The sequence below is a fragment of the Mustela nigripes genome, chromosome 2, assembly GCF_022355385.1.
Source record: "Mustela nigripes isolate SB6536 chromosome 2, MUSNIG.SB6536, whole genome shotgun sequence".
Classification (NCBI taxonomy): Eukaryota; Metazoa; Chordata; class Mammalia; order Carnivora; family Mustelidae; genus Mustela; species Mustela nigripes.
The window spans coordinates 76,285,052-76,306,150 of NC_081558.1; the positions used below are offsets into that span (position 1 = coordinate 76,285,052).

Below are 21,099 nucleotides of genomic sequence, written 5' to 3' on the forward strand. Positions count from 1 at the left end.
TTTACCATCCTGCCAATAAAGTTATTGCACAATTTGGGGTAGAATCAATATTTAATGTTTACATTATTATTATTATATAAATTACTGCTTAATGTTGATCACCTTCTCCTTTCTCATAGACCTTTTTGTTTTTCTTGGAGTTAATAATTGCCTTCTCTTTTGTTTGTTTTCTTAATTTTCTATGTAGGTATTATTTCTTCTTCCCAAGTCTTCCAAAAAGATTATAAAAGCCCTCTCTGTACTATTTCCATGTGGCCAAACATGGCATTTGCTCTCAGTTTTGTTTTCCTGGATACTCCATTCTGGTAGCGGCTTGCTGCAGTGGGATTTGAATTTAGGTCTGCTATATGGCCGTTGTCCTGGAGCTCACATTTGCTTCTTTTCTAATTGGAATCTCTCTTATGTCCTATGATTTCCCCTTCCTTCTTTCTTTCTTTTTTTCCTTTTTTCTTCCTTCCTTTCTTCTTTCTCTCTGTCCCCTTCCTTCCTTCCTCCCTTCTAGTTTTCATTTAAATTCCAGTTAGTTAACATACAGTGTAATATTAGTTTCAGGTGTAGAATTTAGTGATTCATCACTTACACACTCTCCTTTTTTAACTCTCCTGTTGTGCTGAAGTGTATCTTCCAGTACTTTCCTTAAAAAGAATGTTCTGGAATGTTCTTAAAATTTTTGGATGCTTGCGTGTCACAAAATATTTTTAGGGGACCTTTGTACTCTGTTGAGTGGGTGTAGTATTCTCAGATGAAAGTCATTATCCTTTCAAATTTGAAGGCATTACTTCAGTCTTCTAGTATCCAGTTTTGCTGTTTGGAAAGCCAATGCTATTTTGATTCCCATTCCTTATATATGAGCTCTTTAATTATCTAGAAAATTTTAGGTTGTTCCCTTCATCCGCAACTTTGGGTGGGTCTCTCTTCATTCAGTGTATTTGGAACTAGGTGTGTACTTCAATATTGGAGGCTTAAAACTTCAGTCTTGTGAAATTTTCCTGCTTATTTCTTCATTATTTTTCTCCCTTCTCCTTTACTTTCTAGAATTCCTTTTAGTCTTGGATCTATATGCTAAATAATCTCCTAATTTATTTTATTTTATTTTTTTTTTAAGATTTTATTTATTTATTTGACAGAGAGAAATCACAAGCAGATGGAGAGGCAGGCAGAGAGAGAGGAAGGCAGAGAGAGAGGAAGAGAAGCAGGCTCCCTACTGAGCAGAGAGCCCGATGCGGGACTCGATCCCAGGACCCTGAGATCATGACCTGAGCCGAAGGCATCAGCTTAACCCATTGAGCCACCCAGGCGCCCAATAATCTCCTAATTTAAAAATAATCATTCTCTTAGTTTTCAGCTCTGTCTCTTTGTTCTACTTCAGTTATTTCTTCAACTTAATTTTCTAGTACTTCTATTGAATATTTAATTTTAATTTTCACATATTTTTATTTCCCCTTTTATCTTGTTCTTTATTTCATTTTCATGGAATCTTGATTTTATTCTCTCTCAGGGTAATATAAACTTTTCTCTTCAGCACCCTGCATCGTTTCTGTATCTTCTGGTTCCATCTCCACCCCACCCTCAATCTCTCTTTCCTAATGGAGACTTTTCTTAAATGTCTTTGATCCTGGACTGTCAAAGACACTAAATAAACCTTTGGAAGCTTCGTGAGTTCCAGCTAAGGCTGCCATCTGTGGACTTCATTAGAGCACAAAGACATTTTTCCTTTGGAAACCCCTAAAGTTATTATTCAAACTTTTTCCAGAGAATGCAGCACCAGTATCTTGACTGAGGCAATGTCTATCTGTTGCTGTCATTTAGGGAATGGTGTGTACAGAGGGGCCTCAGGGAAGTATGTTCAGTTGATAGATTTTCCTTGAATGCTCATGGGTTCTTCCATACTCTGCTTTGTTTCTTTCTGGTCTGTCAGTGTCTTTGGAAAATCTCCCTTTTTCTTCTAGTGGCAGAGGGAACTCAGTTACTGAGTAGTGTCATGTGTGAATGTAAGGAGGGACCCGCGGACTTGATCTGAACTCTGTCTTTTGAGCCTTTCTTAACTTCACTTCTCCTTGTGTGGTACACTGGGCTCTACAGGGCGAATGGGCTCCCTTTTGGCCCTCTTATTCTAATACACATGGTTTGGGACTTCGGCTTGGTATATTCTCCATCTATTCTCCATCTTACAAAAATTCATTGAAATCCTTATCTCTGTTGTTACCAAGCCCATTTTCATTGTCCTTATGAGTTAGTAATTTCTTAAAGAAAATTTATTTCCCTTCATTTTAGCAAGATTTGGAGAGTTAGAAGACATACACACATAAGATTAATCTACTTTTTTTTTTTTAAAGGTTTTATTTATTTGTCAGAGAGAGAGAGAGCACACAAGCAGGGGCACAATGAACAAAGGGATAAGTAGGCTCCCTGCTGAGCAAGAAGAACATTGTGGGACTCAGTTCCAGGACCCTGAGATCATGACCTGAACCCAAAGGCAGACATTTAACTGACTGAGCCACCCATGAGTCCCAGTCAATCTACCTTTTAAACCCAAATAGGCAAGCCAGTTACATTATTAAGTCTATACATTAGATGTAACAAAATATCCCACTTTTATTATACTCTCTATCTTTAAAAAAATAAGTATTTTTGCTTGTACTCAAATTGTGAAGGACTCCCAGAAAAAAAGTTACTTTGTTTACAAGGATAAATAAACTTTTATTTTATTTTTCTCTGTCCTGCCCCTCATCACCATTCTGCCCAGCCTTTTTATTGTTAATATTTATTAGACTTATACTTGAGTGTTACTAACTTAAAAATTATTTTCAGCTTTTAAAACTTTTTAGCATTAAATGAGGCAATATTTTTCTAGTTTCAAATAAAGAATTAGTGATATACCTCAGAACAGAATCTTACCTTAATCTAGTTTCTTTCCATTAAAACAGTTACATGGACAGGGTGTTGATGTGCTATTGTCCTTTTCAATGAGTATAAAATGATTTTATGATGAAAAAGATCATCCAAAGGGACTTAATATCACTTAAAGACTTAAAGATAGTTTAAATGTAATAGTGATGAAAATATTTTTCACTGTCTATCCCTATTGGTATAAATGTTGACTTTAGAGACTTTTATTTTTATGATGGGTGTGGTTAAATTAAAACCTAGCATTAATTTGAAACCAAATATGGAAGATGCCTGTATTTTGGGAGGTTGAAATAAAGCCATTCATAGAGCCTATAAAAAGAGGCTGGGGTGTGTATGAAATCATGTTACCACAAAGGGGCAGACTTGTCATATTTTATTTTTCTCTTCTCTTGTGCTAGAAGGCTTATTTACTCCCAGGAAAGATACACAGAATTGACAAATGATGTTTAAGATCCATGAGACAAGATGTACTGAAAATGTAACCAGACAAAAAAGCTTTAGAAAAATCAAAATTTCCCTCTTCTTCTCTTTTCCTTAATGTAGATGAATTAGATGTTGTAAAATTGAGGTCGGTGTGCAATTATTTACAGTAAGCACACTAGCTGGGAATTTGCCTTCCTGAGGCAGCAGAGTAGAAAGTACTAACTTTATATTAAATACTAATATTTCGGTTTGTGTGGTTTTACAAATGGTGTTTAATTTTAATGTCTAAATATATTTCCATTTAAAAGACTGTATATTTTAATGACTTGTTCTATGAAACATGTCCAGGTCTTGCCTCTGCACTTATTTGCAACCTTGGATGCCACACAAGGGAACAGACCTGACTCAGTACCACACTAAGCAAAGTTTAGTCAAGGTCACTTCTAAGTGCTTCAGCAGGTCAAGTAAGACCTACACTGTACTATCCCATTATAGAATGGCTCTGAAGGAGGGGATCTGTTGGAAATGAACTTGCTCACAGACCCACCATTTCACATTTCTCGACCTTTTCAAATACCCACATTTTAATATAAGCCTCTCATGCTCTCATTTTCTCCCCTGATCCCAAATTTAAAAAAAAAAGAAAAAGAAGAAGGAAAGGAAAAAAAGACAACATTTGCCCACCCTGGCTTAAAACAGCAAGGTTTCTATCTTAGCTCATACTCTGTATGCGATGTCAGTCACTAAGGGAGCTGTGCTCAGAGACCCAGGCTGCATGAAGCTCCTTTACACCTGCTTCAACATTGCGGAGGCAGGAAAGCAAAAGCATGGCACCATACCTCCACTCTTAAAACTTCTGCCCTGACTTCATGGGTCAAAGCAAGTCAAGTTTAAAAGGGTGAAGATGTGTTCCTCCTCCCCAGAGAATGTAGTCTATCACAACTTTCAGGTGCAGGGGAAAATGTGATTGACTCTCTGTGGGGCCTTCAGGTGAGGAGGTGAGCAGGAAAGAATTCCAGGCATGGGCTACAGCAATACAAAAGGTTAGAGAACCAAAGTGGTACAGTGTGCCTAGGCACTAGTGTGATGTTCAATGAGTCAAGACAATAGGGACTTTGGTGGGTGAGGAGCTTGGGCATTGATGTTTATTTAGTCAGAGATTTATCTTTAGAAGTTTCTAGATTGGAAATAATGTGATCAGATATGGGATATAATGACCGGGTAGGGTCACCATAGGGAAAGACTGGAGACGGATCCCCAGTTCAGGAGATGTATCAGTTAAGATCTGTTTGGATGCAAAAAGCCAGAATAACAATGACTTACACTGTAAGGATGTGTAATGATCTCATAACAAGGGGTCTGGAGGTGGGCAGTTCTAGTGCTGGTTTAACAATTCAAGGAGGTCAACCATGATCTAGGCATTTCTATCTTTCCCCCCATTATCCTCAGCAGATTGGCCAGAGCTCCAGGCATCATTACCAGATTCAGACAGGAAGTAGGATGGCAGCTAGGTTAAAAAAAAAAGCAAACAAAAACAATTCTGTTCTTCAAATGACTATTTCCTTTTATCATTAAAGAAAATCTTTCAGTCCCATTATATGTCTTACTTTTATTGGCCAAAGCCAAGTCACGTTACCACCCCCTGATATAAGGGAGACTGTCTAGTTAGCTTTCAGCCTCTATAGTTGGGGCTAAGAAAGGGATAAAGGGGTGGCTGATGGCTTTTTTTTTTTAAAGATTTTATTTATTTATTAGACAGAGACATAATGAGAGAGCGAACACAAGCAGCCAGAGGAAAAATTGAGCCCGATACAGGACTCGATCCCAGGACCCCGGAGACCATGACCAGAGCCAAAGGCAGATGCCTAACGACTGAGCCACCCAGGCACCCCTAATGGCTTTTTGAGAGCTAGTCCTCAGTATTTGCTACCAAAGGCCCTTGCAGTTGTCCAGGGAAGATGTAATGTGGGCTTCACCTATGGCAGCAGCAGAAGAGGATATCGCAGAAGGATTAGATTTATCAATTATTTGAGACCCAGAATTTAAAAAATTTTGTGCTTAGTCAATGAGGTGTGAGAACAGTGAGAGAGAGTCTGAGTTTGTGAAGATTGTGACACCAGAGAATTGGGTGAGGGGATTTAAGGTTGTAAGGGTTTGGACATACTGCTTTAGAAATCTGATCATATCCTTTCCTGGTTAAAGTCCTTTAGGTAGCTCCCTATGACATTCTTTAGGGTGCCCAAACTCCTTTTTTCATGATCTCACCTTTGCTCTTTACTCTAGCCTCATGGGACAGATTGCTCCCTCCTGAACAGACCATGCTGTGGTCCTATACCTCTGTGACTTCCAACATCGCGTTCTCTCTCCCTGAAATGCCCTCTGCTACTCAGTTCAAATGCCATTCCTCCAGGTGGCATCTTTGATGGCCACATCTGACAGGTGCTATTTCTGGGCTCCTTAAGGATAGCAGGCTTGCCTTTCTCAGCACATAGGGCAATGATTTATTGCCATTCCCTCCTTGAGGTAAAGGAAACTGGTTTTCTTGACTTTTATTTCTCAGAAAGCACTTTATAATATTTGTTGACTACATGGATAGATGAATGAACTAAAACATACCCAGGTAGAAATATTTAGAAACCAGTTGCAAATGAAAAATGATGATTAGGGAAGATAGTTGGGTTTGAGATCTTGACCTTGACAGTTAAGATTTTGTGGGAAGAGTGTTTAATATAAGAGGAAATGAGGATTAAAGTGAAATCAGGTGCATAAATGGGGTAAGTTACAAGCAATTCCCATTGGCATCGCAGCAAATAATGTAACCCAAAGTATGAAAGAATTTACTCTATTGAGTGCCAACAAAGTTTGAGAAATCAAATTAGATCTCACTTGTATTGCTAAAGTCTTGGCATTTTAATTGTTTTCTAGAGGATTACCAATGACATGGTTAGTGTCATTCGTTGGTTCAGCCGTGGTTGAGAAATCTATGTCAATACAGGAAAAACGAATTAGTGTTACACTTCTGATAGGGAAGTCAAAGTCCTTCTATGCATATTATCTCATACCCCTCCAAAATCTCCTGACTAACTAGGCACATAATGAGTCTGTAGCTTTTATAGGTCTCTTGATCTTTCTTTGAACATGTTGTATGGTTTATTTCTCATAAACCAGATATAGTATCTTTTTGAATCTAAGCCAATGCAGAGCTTTGAGTGTTCTTAAAAGACTACAGACTATTGAATCACTCATGTTGCATACCGTCGTGTAACATCTGTGTAGTAAGGGTAGCCACACTATTTCTAGGATTTATCTCAGTCAACAAATTACCTTCATGTCACTAGGAAAGCAAGAATATTTTCTCTCAAGCCCACCGGTTTCCTTATATTGCTATTAGGTCATGTGAAATAGGGAAATAGTCAAATCTAATTTCTAAAAAATTTTCTAAAATTCTCACAATGCCAGTGGGTCATTCTGCAGTTCTGAGATTTGAATAGCAGTTGGCTTCCAGGAAAAGATGAGAATGGTAGTCCCAAGAAAGTCCAAGCAGGACATCCTGAAAGTGATGATCTTGACCAGATGATAGTTATGCTCTCCTGGTGGGATGGACTCACCTTAATTGACTGCATAAGTGAATAAGGGGGCTTGGATGTCTACCATCTTAGGAAAAAAATGGGACTAAAATCTTTCCAGTGCTGGGTTTATATGGCCTATAAAAGCACCAAAGGACCAGGATAATACAATTTGTTTTAGTGTGTGTTTTCATATGGACATATTGGGTTATGATTTAGTTCTCTAAGGAATTTTTTTTTTTAAGATTCTATTTATTTATTTGTCAGGCAGAGATCACAAGTAGGCAGAGAGGCAGGCAGAGAGAGAGGGGGAAGCAGGCTCCCTTGTGGAGCAGAGAGCCCGATGTAGGGCTCGATCCCAGGACCCGAGACCACGACCCGGGCCGAAGGCAGAGGCTTAATCCACTGAGCCACCCAGGCGCCCCAGTTCTCTAAGGAATTTTTAATGTAAAGGGTAGAATCTGATGAGTTCTGGACATGTTATTTTCATTTTGTGAGTTTTCCCAAAGTGTGTTCTTTGAAACAGCATGGTGAGTGGGTGGGAATGCCTATTTTTACACAGACTAATTCAACAGTGCATGTTACTACACATCTGATCAGTCTGCCCAGCCTTTCAAGTGTACTGAAGCCATTGGAGCCTTTTAAACTCTATAATCAGGCCATAAACAGTGTGTGTGTGTGTGTGTGAGAGAGAGAGCGAGAGAGAATGAGAGAGAGCAAGAGCCTGACTTACTGTTTTTTATAAGAATCTGACTCTTAGTACTCCTATTTAATATTAGAACCATGTGTTTAAAAGTTCCATTCATTATTCCAAGTCATAGTAACCAGAATAAAGCCCACATTGAAAGTGATTTTAGAAGAGCCCATATTTAGTAAGGGCACTGGTTTCCCCTGAGAATCTAGTCTACTGGTAGATGTCCTAGAGTGAAATGATGTTTGTGTATCAAAGATATGGAGTTACCTAGAATTCAGAAAGTACTTTTATATCAGGAGTTGAATTTTTCATCCTACAACTCTTTTTGATAATAATTCCGTCAAAAGAAATCAATCAAATAATGATGCTGTTGAGAAGAGGAAATACTTTACTCTCTCTCATCCAGGGAAAGTCCTGCACTGGGAAAGGAAGCTTTGGAAGGGTGGGTGGCACAGTGGAAGAGCTCACATTAGGAATTTGAGTGGCTTTTGGAGGAGGAAGCACTGAAGAGGCAGGGGTTTGTTGAGCATCCTTCCAAGAACTCCTTATTTCCCCACAGAGCCCTGCCTGGAGAGGATATTACTGATGATCTTGTCACTGTGGAAGTTGGAAGTTGGCCTTCATTTACTGAGGCAGAAGGAAAGAGCTGAGAGGTAGAGAGATGGGAGAGGTTACAAGATGGATATCTTTCTGAATTAGGCATCAAGTAGATGCCTCGTCATTGCCTGGCACTGTAGAGATTTCAACTGATCTTTTCCTGGAATCTTCACAGTCACTCATGGTTTTTATTTTACTCAGAAAAGACATTTTTATCATGGTGAAAATTTTAGCTATGCTTTGAAGGAAAGGAGGAACCACCCATAGCTACATCTCTTAAGCATTTACTATGGGATGAAAGTTCTATGTTCACTACCTCGTCCAATATCTCAGGCACATTCCCATTCTCACAGATCATGAAAAGAGTTAGAGAGGTTAGAAAACTCGCTTAAATCACCCAGCTAATAGGTTGACAGGACCAGGGATGAACTACATCTGGCTCTAGTGTTCATCTCTTCATCAACTCTCTTTATTGTATTCCCCCAGAAAGATCAATTCAGGTAAAGAAGAAGACATCCTTGTGGGCATGGGGACCTCATAATCAATAACTGTGTTGAATGAATTGGGGGAATCCAATAGTTTTGTTGAGGTGGACGTTTTAAGTTGGGCAGTATTGACAGGTATCTTTCATCTGAACATGGCCTGCAGGTTCTTGCATCATCTGGCCATGCCCCTCATTGTCTACCTTCCCAACCAACCTGGCCTTTTTTTCAGTTCTTCAACTGACCATGCTCCCTTGATCACAGGACTTTCCCTCTGTTCCTTAATGGATCATGTTTTCTTGATCACAGGACTTTTGCACATGCAGGTTCCTCTGCTGGATATCTCTTTTCCACTTCTTCTTCTTACTTGGTTAACTCTTGTCCTCTGTTATGTATTTCCTCAATCACCATTTTGTCACAGATTTTCTTGATCTGCTGTATTTTCTGTGTTACTCTCTCATAGTATTATAGATCTACCTGATTTTTAGTGATCTTACCACATTTATAAATTTATATATGTAATACTTTGTTTAATGTGTATCTCTACCATTGGTCTCTATGGGCTATGTCAATATGGATAGCTTCTGATCTGGTTATGGGAGAAATGGATGAATCAGTGAATAAAGGGACAGTATTGAAGGCCTAGGGCAGCTGGAAACTTTATAAACCATAGCAGTCAGGAGACATTCTGGCACCTATATGGGGGCTTGCTGTAATGAAGACAGGGGTTGTTAGGTAATTCCGTTGTTAAATACCCTGTGGAATGAATTAGAAAGAAAAGTTTTCTAATGAGATGCACCTAGGTTCTTGCAGGAAAAGGGAGGGCCTGAGCTCCTGGTATATTTAAACTATGGTCACAGAATAAAAAGAAAGAGTCAGATACAAGAGGTGAGGAGTTAATGAACATGGGAGCAACAGGGAAGAGGCAGAGATTTCAAGCCCAGAAAATGGGGAAGATGAGATCCCATCTGCTGCTTGGGGTATCCTGGGTGACTGTAAATGATGAGCTCAGTCTGGGGTGTGAAGGACCAGGTGCTGCCTATAGCTGGGAATGAAATGGCATGGCTTTGAATTTGGGAGCTACTGACACAGGTGGTGGGTGAAAGTGCCCTAGGGAGAGGGATGGAAATAACCTTATGACTCCTTGCAAAAGATAAGTTTCATAGGCTCTTTTTGAGAAAACAAGAGTAGTTGAGTTATGGATCCAATGTCACATAGATAGTAAATGACAGAGCAAGAATCTAGGCACTCAACCAGAGGCCATACACATTTTCCATCTGAAGGTTGACAGCTATAGGCTGTAGCACAAACAGGCTACAGTTTTAGCATTTCCTATATCATTCATTCTATCCAAGGAGAGATTTTTTTTACTGATTTTTTTTTTTTTTAGGCATAATGTGCTATATGTAAAATGTCATCTGTTGTCATTTTGAATTTCTATAATAACACATGAATGCTTTTATGACCACAGTTTCTGAAATAAATCCTTTTCCTCTGCTCCAAATATGATCATGAATGTAGAAAGAGTAATAGAAACATTACCACTACTACCAAAATCTTCCAAATGGCCAAACAATATTAGCTTTTTATGAATACTTGCCAACTACCTGTGTTTTTGTAGACATCCATCTGAGTTTCTGCCATTATCTACATTATGTAGAGTGAGTAGAACGCTTGTAAGTACCACTGCTTAGTTTTTGCCTTTCAAAATCAACGGTATTTTTATAAAAACAAGATAATTTCTATGTAGCACTAAGACTAAAAGTTAAAGGATTATTTTAGATCGTAAGTACATGAAGTCTGTGTGTGCAAAAGTTATAGTGAGCTCCCCAAAATACTGATATGCTATACTATTTCTACTAATTTTCTCCAATACACACAAGGAGGAATGGGAAGATTAAAGCATACCGTCTAATTCATGAATAGTCCTTTTTTAAATATTTGTTTACTTATTTGAGAGAGAGAGGCTGAGCAGAGGAGAATGGGTAAAGGCAAAGGGAGAGAGAGAATCTCAAGCAGACTTCTTGCTGTTTGTGGCGCCCAATATGGGGCACGGTCCCAGGACTTTGAGATCATGAACTGAGCTAAAATCAAGAGTTGAATGCTTAACCAACTGAGCCACCCAGGTGCCCTTAACTTGTGAATAGTCTTAAAAAATACTTTGTAAAACTTAGCCTTCTACTATTCCTCATTACTGCTGCTAAACTGAAAGGGCAGAGAGATATCTAATTAGATAATTAGATATTTAGGTAGATAGATAGATAGATGATAGATAGATAGATAGATAGATAGATAGATATACATTTATATTTGACCTTTGAACAACATGGGTTTGAATTGCACTGGTCCATTTATACATGGATTTTTTTTTTCCAGTAAATACAGTTCAGGGTTGTAAGTGTATCTTTTCTTCCTTATGATTTTCTTAATATCATTTTTGTCTACTTTATTGTAAGAATACAATACATAATACTCATAATGTACAAAGTATGTTTGTTGGCTGTTTATGTTACAAGGCTTCCTGTCCACGGGTGATTGTTAGTAGTTAAGTTTTGGGAGAATCCAAGTTATATACAGATTTTTGACTGTGCTGGCCATTAGCACCCTTAACCCTCATATTGTTCAAGGGTCAGCTATGTATCCATATATTTATCAAAAGATATAGCTCTGTCAATATACAGTGATAACACAAAGTATGGATCTTGCATACTAGTTAAGAATGATAAACACTAAATACATAAATGAATATTAAACAAAAACAGACCCCTCGTCACCCTCATGGTCCCATTTTTGCTCCAGCAAGATCAAAGAAACTATCATGAATCAGGAGAAACTAACCACACTGCAAGCACAAGTACGCATTGGTGGGAAAGGAACTGCTCCCCAAAAGATGGTTCATAGAACGCTAGAGCAGATGATAAAAAGCTCAAGTTCTCCTTAAAGAAGTTAGGGGCAAACAGTATCTCTGTTATTGAAGAAGTGAATGTGTTCACAAACCAAGGAACATAAATCCATTTTCACAACCTGAAAGTTCGGGAAGCCCTGGTGGTGAACACTGTCTCCATTACAGACCATACTGAGACAGATCAGCTAACAGAAATGCTACCCAGTATCTTCAACCAACTTGGTGCAGACAGTCTGACTAGTTCACAAAGATTGGCTGAAGCTCTGTCCACACAGTGTGTGGATGGAAAACCATCCCTTGTTCCCAGAGAGAAGGAGGATGATGAAGTTCCAGATCTTGTGGAGAATTTTGATAAACCTTCTAAGAATGAAGCAGACCAATGAAGTGAGTCATTTTCTTGAAGAAGATAAAACTTGAGGAAGTTACTGGGAGCTGCTATTTTATATTATGACTTCTTTTCAACATTTTGTTCATGGATAAAATCTAGATCTCTAATATTTTTAAGGCCAAGTCCCTTGGACACTGCAGCTCTTCTCAGTGTTTGCTTAAACACAATTCATTCTTTGCCGCTAATTAAGCTGACAAGGTCTGGGAATAAAGTTGGAAACAAGGTTAATAAAGTTCTTTTCCTCATAGATGGTTTTATTTTTTATTTCATTGACATTGATTTGTATACAGAAAGCAAAGTTGTTTATAGAAAGCTAATCATGGCATGTAACATGTCTGGTAATCTTTGATGAAATTTGATTAAAGATTTTAAATGATTTTAAATGGCAGTATAATGTAAAAAAAAATTAGATAATGAAAAATATGGACCAAATGTAAAAGAAGAGTATTAAAGAAAGGGACAAATATTTATGATAGTATGGTCAAGAAAGACTTCTCTGAAAACCCAGAAATATATGATCTTCTATACCTGGTAGGAGTTTGGGTTTTATTCTTAGTATTTATAAGTCTTTGTTGAACTTTAACTGTGAGTAGTAGTCTCTGCTTTAGGTTTTCCCAAGATCATTTTGGCTCTGGTATAGAGAATTATGTTTTGGAGGAAGTGATAGCAGCACAAGTCCTGCTGAGGAGGTCTTGTTCGGTAGTCTACGTGAACATGCATGGCGGTTTGGACTAAGGTGTTAACAGTTGTATTAGTTATTACTATGTAATAAGTTGCTGCAAAATTTGGCAGCTGAAGACACTATTTCTGAGGGCCAGGAATCCAGGAGCAGCTTAGCTGAGTGGTTCTGGCTTAGCATGTCTTAAGAGAATTCAGTGAAGCTGTCAGCTGGGGCTGCATCTGAAGCCTTGACTCCAGGTGAAGTGTGGACACTCACATGGCAGGCAGGGAGGCTCTGGAGTTTGGCTGCAGCTGGGCCTCTCATCCTCCAGGCTGCTCTACTCTGTCTGGCCTTTCAGCAGAATAGCCTGAACTATTTTACATGACTTAGGCAAGGATTTCTGAGCTATAAAATCAAAACTTCAATATATAAAAGAAAAAAAAATTAATTGAAATTCACCAAAGCTTAAAGCGTCTGTTCTATGGAAGACATTAAGAGAATGAAAAGACAAGCTTCAGACTGGAAGAAAATATTTACAAACAATATACCTAATAAAGAATTTGTACCCAACACTCAATCCATAAGAAAACAACTCAGTCAAATAATGGGCCATGTTTTAAATAGGTATGTCACTAAAGAAGATGCACAGATGACAAATAAGTACATGAAAAATGTTCAAAACTATTAGTCATTAGGGAAGTGCAAATTAAAGCTATATTGAGCTTTCACTACATACTTACTAGAATGGTTAATTAAAAAAAAAAAGCAACAAAAACTGACAACAGGGACACCTGGCTGGCTCAGTTGGTAGACCATGTGACTCTTGCTCTCATGGTTATGAGTTCAAGCCCTATCTTGAGCCTAGAGCTTACTTGAGGGGAAAAAAAAATCCAAAATAAATAAATAAATATGTACATAGGTAAGTAATTAAATAAATAAATCTGACAATACCATAAGCTGGTAGGCATTAGAAGCAACTAGTACTCACACATTTCTGGTGAGAAAGGACTGGAAAATATATTGGTTTGACAGTTTTTAAAAAACTTAATCATATACTTAATGTATTATCCAGTAATCTCACTGCAACAAATTTGTTAAAAAAGAAATTAAAAATTATGTTTGCAAAGATTTGTATGCAAGTATCATACTAACTAGCTTTATTTACTTCAACTTGGACCACTAGTGCAATCTTGAATAAGAATGGTGAGAGGGAACATTCTTGCCTTGTTTGTTTTTTTCTTTTCTTTATGTATCCTTCAGTTAATACTGCCTTGTAATAATTTTTAATATCTTATAGGAAATCTTGTCTTTTTATAAAAATCCATGGCTCCTTTTGTTTCTATTCCTATTAAGTATGTTAATTTTATACTTAGTTTGTGAAATTCTACCCAAAATATTTGAAGGCATTTGATTGGAATTACATAAGTTAATTTAGAAAGAATGGCATCTATGTAATATTGAGAATTCTAATCCATGAACTTGGAGTTTCTCTCCATTAATTATAGTCTTTAATGACTGTAACAAAATTGTATAATTTTCCCTGCATTGATCTTTCATGTCTTTTATCATATTATTCCTGCTTATTTGTTTCTCTGCCATTGTAGTAGTGTGTTCCCTTCTCCTCCTCCTTTTTTTTTTTTTTTTTAATTTATTTGACAGACAGAGATCACAAGCAGGCAGAGAGGCAGGCAGAGAGAGAGAGAGGAGGAAGCAGGCTCCCTGCTGAGCAGAGAGCCCGATGCGGGACTCGATCCCAGGACCTTAGCCTGGGATCATGACCTGAGCCGAAAACAGAGGCTTTAACCCACTGAGCCACCCAGGCGCCCCTTTCCTCCTCCTTTTTTGTCTCCATCTTCTTCTTTATCTTCTTCAGAAGGAAAAACATTGTTTTTGCTTTATTTTAAGAATTCAGAATTAAGAATTTTATGAAAGGCTCATTAAACAATTTGTTTATATAGCAATCTCATCGAAGTGTATAGCAATATATTAACAAGCTTGCCATGTCTTTTATTTGTTTTCTTTTTTTAATAGATATAATTTACACACACCATGTTATTACTTTCAGGTGTAAAACATAATAATTTGATGTTTGTATATATAGTAAAATGATCACTACAACAAATCTAGTTGACATCCAGCTTTGTTTTGTTTTTAAATATTTTTATTTACTTATTTGAGGGAGAGAGACAGAGATAGCGACAGAAATAGAACAGGAGCAGGGTGGAGACAGAGAAGCAAGGAAGCCGCTACGTGGTTCTGAGCAGGGAGCCCTGATGTAGGACTTGATCCCAGGACCCTGAGATCATGACCTGAGCCGAAGGCAGAGGCCTGATGACTGAGCCACCAAGGCACCCCATATTTTTGAACTTGAAAGAAAAATATTCACATTAAGTAGAGAATTAGTTGTAGCTTTTTATAGATGCCTTTTATCAGGTTAAGGAAGTACATACCTATTTATACTTTAATGGAAAGAACAGATGTTGAATTTTGTCAAATTCTTTTCATACATACGATCATATGATTTTCCTTCTTTAATGTGCTGATTTGGTGAACTCTACTGATTGACTTTTAAATGTTGAATTAGCCTTGCATTTGTGGCATAATGGCCCTTATGTATTATCATTTTTATCTATGTCTAGATTTTACTTGCTTATATATTTTTTTGATTCTGTGTGTGTGTGTGTGTGTGTATTTTCATGGGGGATTTTGTTCTGTATTTCCTTTGGCTTTGGTCTCAGAGTAATCTTGGCTTTGTTCAATGAGTTTGGAAGTGTTCTCTTCTATTTTCTGGTAGAGTTTGTGCAAAATTGATATTTATTCCTTAAATGTTTGGTAGAATTTGTTATTGAAATGATCTGGGCCTGTTTTTTCTTTGTTGGTAATACTGTGTCTTGATAAGGATTTGGGGCTTTAGAATTAAGTAACCCCAGATTCACATCTCACTGTTCATTTCTCCTTGTAAGACCTTGGGGCAAGTTACTCAATCTCCAAGTAACCTGAGCCTCAGTTTTCTCATTTATAAAATGGGTGGCTGCGAAGACTGAATAATAAGCATCAGTTGTTCAATCTGCATTACCCTGGGTTTATATATGTTAACTTATTCAGATTTTGTTATTATGTCATACTATTTACTACTATTTATGCTGTTATAATCTTTATTTTAGAGGTCAGAAAACTACTGCAAAGGGAGATTAAATAATTTACTCAGAGTTACTCTGGTAGCACATGATGGGGACAAGATTTGAACTGAGGCTGGTTCCTAAGTTCTTGCTTTAAGCGCTAAACTGCACTAACCATAATGACACCTGTCTTTCAGGAATGCTAGCAGTATTCAATTAGGCAATTCATGCAAGCAGCTCAATTTGTGTTATTTCAAAGTTGTTTAATAAATGGGTATTGTCACTAATAATGTGAATTACTGTTGGTTTGAAGTCTAACTACTATGGAATATTTTCAACCTGAAAGACATATTAGTATAGACACATTATTAAATACCTTTTTTAAAGTTCACTGCAGGGGAACCTGGGTGGCTAAGCTGGTTAAGTATCTGCCTTCAGCTCATGTCATGATCCCAGGGTCCTGGGATAGAGAGCCCCCATGTCAGGCTCCCTGTTCAGCGGGGAGCCTGCTTCTCTCTCTCTCTGCATCTCCCCCTGCTTTGCTCTCTCTCTCTCTCTCTTTTCTGACAAATAAATAAACAAAATATTTTTTTAAAAAGGACACTACAGTGAAATATTATAAACATTTGGTGCCCTGTACAAAGTAATATTGTGATCACCAAATTTTATTCGGCATAAATAAATTCTTGTGCTGGTTCAGCACTTTTTGTGTAGTCCTGGTAATTAAATCTCTCAAAGTGTTAGAGGCTATGAAGAATATCTGTTTCCGGGGCGCCTGGGTGGCTCAGTGGTTAAGCCTCTGCCTTCGGCTCAGGTCATGATCCCGGGGTCCTGGGATCGAGTCCCGCATTGGGCTCTCTGCTCAGCAGGGAAGCCTGCTCCCCCCTCTCTCTCTGCCTGCCTCTCTGCCTACTTGTGATCTCTGTCTGTCAAATAAATAAATAAATAAAATCTTTAAAAAAAAAAATCTGTTTCCGTCACTTTGACCTAAGTTGTCGAGTGGTTTAAAAAAGAGAAGTATGTAAAGGTGCTTTGAAAAGTATAGCTAGTGCTTGGGCGCCCGGGTGGCTCAGTGTAAGCCTCTCCCTTTGGCTCAGCTCAGGTCATGGTCTCAGGGTCTTGGGATCGAGCCCTGCATTGAGCTCTTGGCTCAGCAGAGATCCTGCTTTGCCTCCCCACACGCCCCCCACCGCCTGCCTGCCTCTCTGCCTACCTGTGATCTCTCTCTTCTCTGTCAAATAAATAAAATAAAATCTTAAAGAAAAGTACAGCTAGTGCTCATATTAAATATAAATATTTGGTGTTCTAAGTTGAAAATCAAAATGATATATATTTTGAGATGATTCTCAATATCATTATTTACTGTGATAGTACAGTTAGATGGCATTTAATATCAGATTTTCAGGTCTCTATGGTGGTTATTCAGGCTTACCTTATTTTAGCTTTTTTTTTTTTCTCTGTCCAAATGAGGTGATGCCTGGCATATGCCCAAATATCAGATTCATTTTATTTATTTGAAACTTATAAAGGTAACCTAAAAAGTGGAATCACAAGTTTGATAAGTACTTTGCCCTACTTTTCAGTCAGCAAAACTTATTTTAGCTTTTTAGTGATAAATCTCATTATTCCAAAATATCTAACACACTGGCCTATTGTATGCTTGTGATTAATTAAGACTGTGAGTGGTGTGGAAGATTGGCACATGGCACGTTTTGACAGAAGGTTAAAGCTTTCTGTTGTGAACTTTAATAGTTATTGTGCAGAATGTCAAAAGCTAAGGAACCATGATAATAATAACATTGCGTTTTTTTGTGAATTATAGCTGACTTTGGGCTGGCAAAGCAAAAACAAGAAAACAGTAAACTCACGTCTGTTGTTGGAACAATCCTGTATTCCTGGTAAGGACAATTATTTTATGGTTCTCAAACAGCACACCTAACTGTTTGGGGCTTTAGTTTCATGTCTTGGCTTGCAAAGGAAAGACGATTTTAGGAAAAGGAGCTTATTTAATGTTTTCCTCAATTAGCCAGATAATACACATGTCCACAAGTATACATCATTATGTGTGTTTGAAATAACAAGAAATTCTCTTTAGGGTAACTCTGCCCCTCGTGGAGACTACTTTTATTACTTATAAATTGAAACGTTCCTTGGCACATAGTAGGTGTGCAATTGTTGTTGAAGCATCTGTGAAGGAACTAACAGACTCGCTACTCACCATGACACTTGGAGTATTTTATTGTACCTGCTCAAAAAAGGACTGTTTTACTCTCTCTTCCTGTAAACATTCAAGGGCAGGAGAAAGGCTTTTTGTGTACTAATACGTATCCTGGCACCCAGGAGATAATAGGTGCTGAATACATTTTATTGAGTGAATGAATAAATGGTGACAATATACTTAGACCTATGTTTATAAAGTTGGTCGCTTCTTGGGTAAATGGGTGTTTATATTTTGATGAATTGAAACACTTGTAACTTATTTAGCATGCTTTGAGGGTTCCTTTACAATCCATTAATTATCAGGCAGTGAGAATCTTCTTTTGCTGATCACGTATCATTTGTCTGAATCTTTTCAAATTAGCAAGCAGATAGAGTCATCAGTAGACATAACACATTCAGGGAAATATTCTCAAATCTTATTCAGCAGTTCAAGCCATCTAGACACTTCCATCTTCTTTTTTAATCTACTCTGTTGTTGTGCAGTTGATTCCCAGGGATAGGATTCTGAATAAATCTTCTCAAGGGAGGGTAGAAATTCTCCCTAAGTAACAGTCTCATTTTAAAAATGCCTTTCCTATAAGAATATTCAGAATAGAGAAAAAAAAAAAGAATATTCAGAATAGTGTCAGGGGGTTCCTACCACGATTCTGACCCTGTTGGCTAGTTATTCTCTCAAGTAATGACTGCAAATTTAGGACGTTCCCTAATAAACTGAGTGACATGTCCAGTTCCTTTTGAATTTTCTGTATCTTCATTTTCCGAGTTTGTGAATTGGACAAAAATAAAGCAGATATATTTCATGGTCCCACCCTGCTCTGAGTCTCATACCTCCTGCCTTTTTCTTTTTTCTTTCTTTTTTTTTTTTTTAAAGATTTTATTTATTTATTTGACAGACAGAGATCACAAGTAGGCAGAGAGGCAGACGGAGAGAGAGGAGAAAGGAGGAAGCAGGCTCCTCACTGAGCAGAGAGCCCGATGCGGGGCCCGATCCCAGCACCCTGGGACCATGACCTGAGCCGAAGGCAGAGGCCCCAATCCACTGAGCCACCCAGGCGCCCCATGCCTTTTTCTTTAATTGTCTTTTTAGCCATCCCCAAACTGTTTCCCACCAAATTCTATAATCTTTGTATAATCCTGAAATTCTCTTGAGACTATTGATGTAGTCATAGGATGCCTGTTCCTGCCTTCTGGAGGCCCAAGCATTTGATGAGTCTGATGTTCCCCTGTCCTTTGCTCTTTCTTTTGCCTTTGCTTCCTCAAATATTACCTTATTTAATGGAAAAAAGTTCTCTTTATCTACTTTTGTAGGAAGTGCCTCAGAGCATTCTTTATTCTATAGCTCAGCTGCTAGATAAATGGTTTGTGGACCCTGGACTGATTGTGCTAGAACAGAAGGTCAATAAAAGCTCCTTTTCTTCCTCTGATTTGATTCATTATGAAGCAGGTCATTGTTATCCTTCTCATGGAAAATAGTCTCCAAATATGGTCCTTGGTTCTGGTTTTTATCTGTATGTCTTACTTCACTTCCAGAGTCCAAGACTGCACACTATCTTCAATGGCATTTTCAGAGCAAATTTTAGAGTTTGAAGTTCTGAGAAACTTTTTAGGCATGTTCTTCAAGGAACACTCATTTGGGATTTCTGGATAATAAGCAAGTATGAGCTAAAATGAATGGAAAACTTTGACTAATCCTGGAATGGGAATTCTTTGAGACTTTATTGCTTAGTGTAATCCCATTCACATTATGACATTAGATAATTTAAATGAAAGGTGGGGAAGTTTCCATTGGATGGATGATAATAAACCTGTAGTGAAACTTGGACAAGCAGAGACAAAGTGAAGCACACCCAACAATTGACTGTACCTCTTGCATTCTTAAAAATGTGGTAATAAACTCAGAACTCTTAAATGGCATAGATCAGTTCAGTAACTTCCAGTTACTGATTATTTAAAGACCAAGTCTTCAGTGTGGCTACAGGCCCACAGCCCTGCATGTTCTAGCCCCTGCCAAGTCATCATCTTTACTTTAGCCCTGCCTTCACTCTATTGATTTCTAGCTGGTACACCTGTGTTCCCACTGACCACAGGGCCTTGGCACATACTACTCCCGCTGCTTGGAATACTCCCCACTGGCCATCTGGTTAAATCTTTTTCATCCTCCATCTCTCTGCTGGAGTGTTGTCTTCTCTGGAGAAACCTAGCCAACACGTATTTTCCCTGGTCTACATACTCCATGCACTCTTCTTTCATATGGTTGAACTTTTCACTTATTTTGTGATATGCCTGGATGATTTTGTTTACCACTATCCCCACCCCAGAGTCTGGTATTTTATAGGCTCACAAGAAGTATTTATAATATGAATGATCTAATACTTGCATGGTTATGAATAGTACTTGAAGAAAATTGCTTCTTTCTTTCTTTTTTTTTTTTTTAAGATTTTATTTATTTATTTGACAGAGATCACAAGTAGGCAGAGAAGCAGGCAGGCAGAGAGAGAGGAGGAAGCAGGCTCCCTGCAGAGCAGAGAGCCCGACGTGGGGCTCAATCCCAGGACCCTGGGATCATGACCTGAGCCGAAGGCAGAGGCTTTCACCCACTGAGCCACCCAGGCACCCGAAAATTGCTTCTTTCAACTGTAACAAAAGTTTAATCTCCTCTCTCTCTCCCTGTGTGCTGTTCCTTCAGATCTTCAAAATGTTACTACATGGTTTCTTTTTCTCCGGCTAGCCAGAGTTTATGTCCTTACTTCCTTCTGGTATCTGCTTTAATGTCACTTCTGTAGGGAGGTTTTCCTGATCACCTACCCAACACAGCAGCCTTCTTCTGACTGTCTCTTACTCTTGCTTTATATTTTCATAGCATCTGCCTCTATCTGACATTATGTCATATTTTAATTGATCTATCCTATGTTTCTCCCACTAAAACACAAACTCTATGATGGTGGGGCTATTGTTGACTTTGTTCACTGCTGTTTCCCTGGGGCTTGAAGAACAGACTTACAGAATCTTAATAAATATTTTGAATTATTAAAATGAAAAAAAGTTTTAAGTGAAAATGAGTCATTCTGGTTTTTATGTTTGTCTGAAATGCCTTTTTTTAAACTTTATTAAGTAATTGGGAAAATGGACACATA

General features: G+C 38.0%; 1 protein-coding gene and 1 pseudogene across 2 annotated transcripts in view; both read left to right on the plus strand.

Annotated features, from left to right (window-relative positions):
• The window catches only part of LOC132011742 (serine/threonine-protein kinase Nek10), a 98,914-nt gene extending 78,375 nt beyond the window's left edge, over window positions 1–20,539 (plus strand). For both annotated transcript variants that reach the window (XM_059390813.1, XM_059390814.1), the window contains 2 exons: window positions 17,568–17,643; window positions 20,424–20,539. In XM_059390813.1, the coding sequence (XP_059246796.1) occupies window positions 17,568–17,643; window position 20,424 (77 nt within the window). In that variant the 3' untranslated portion in view covers window positions 20,425–20,539. The remainder of the gene's footprint in view (window positions 1–17,567; window positions 17,644–20,423) is intronic.
• On the plus strand, window positions 11,476–11,960 carry LOC132012534 (transcription factor BTF3-like; annotated as a pseudogene).
• Window positions 20,540–21,099: the final 560 nt, after the last annotated feature.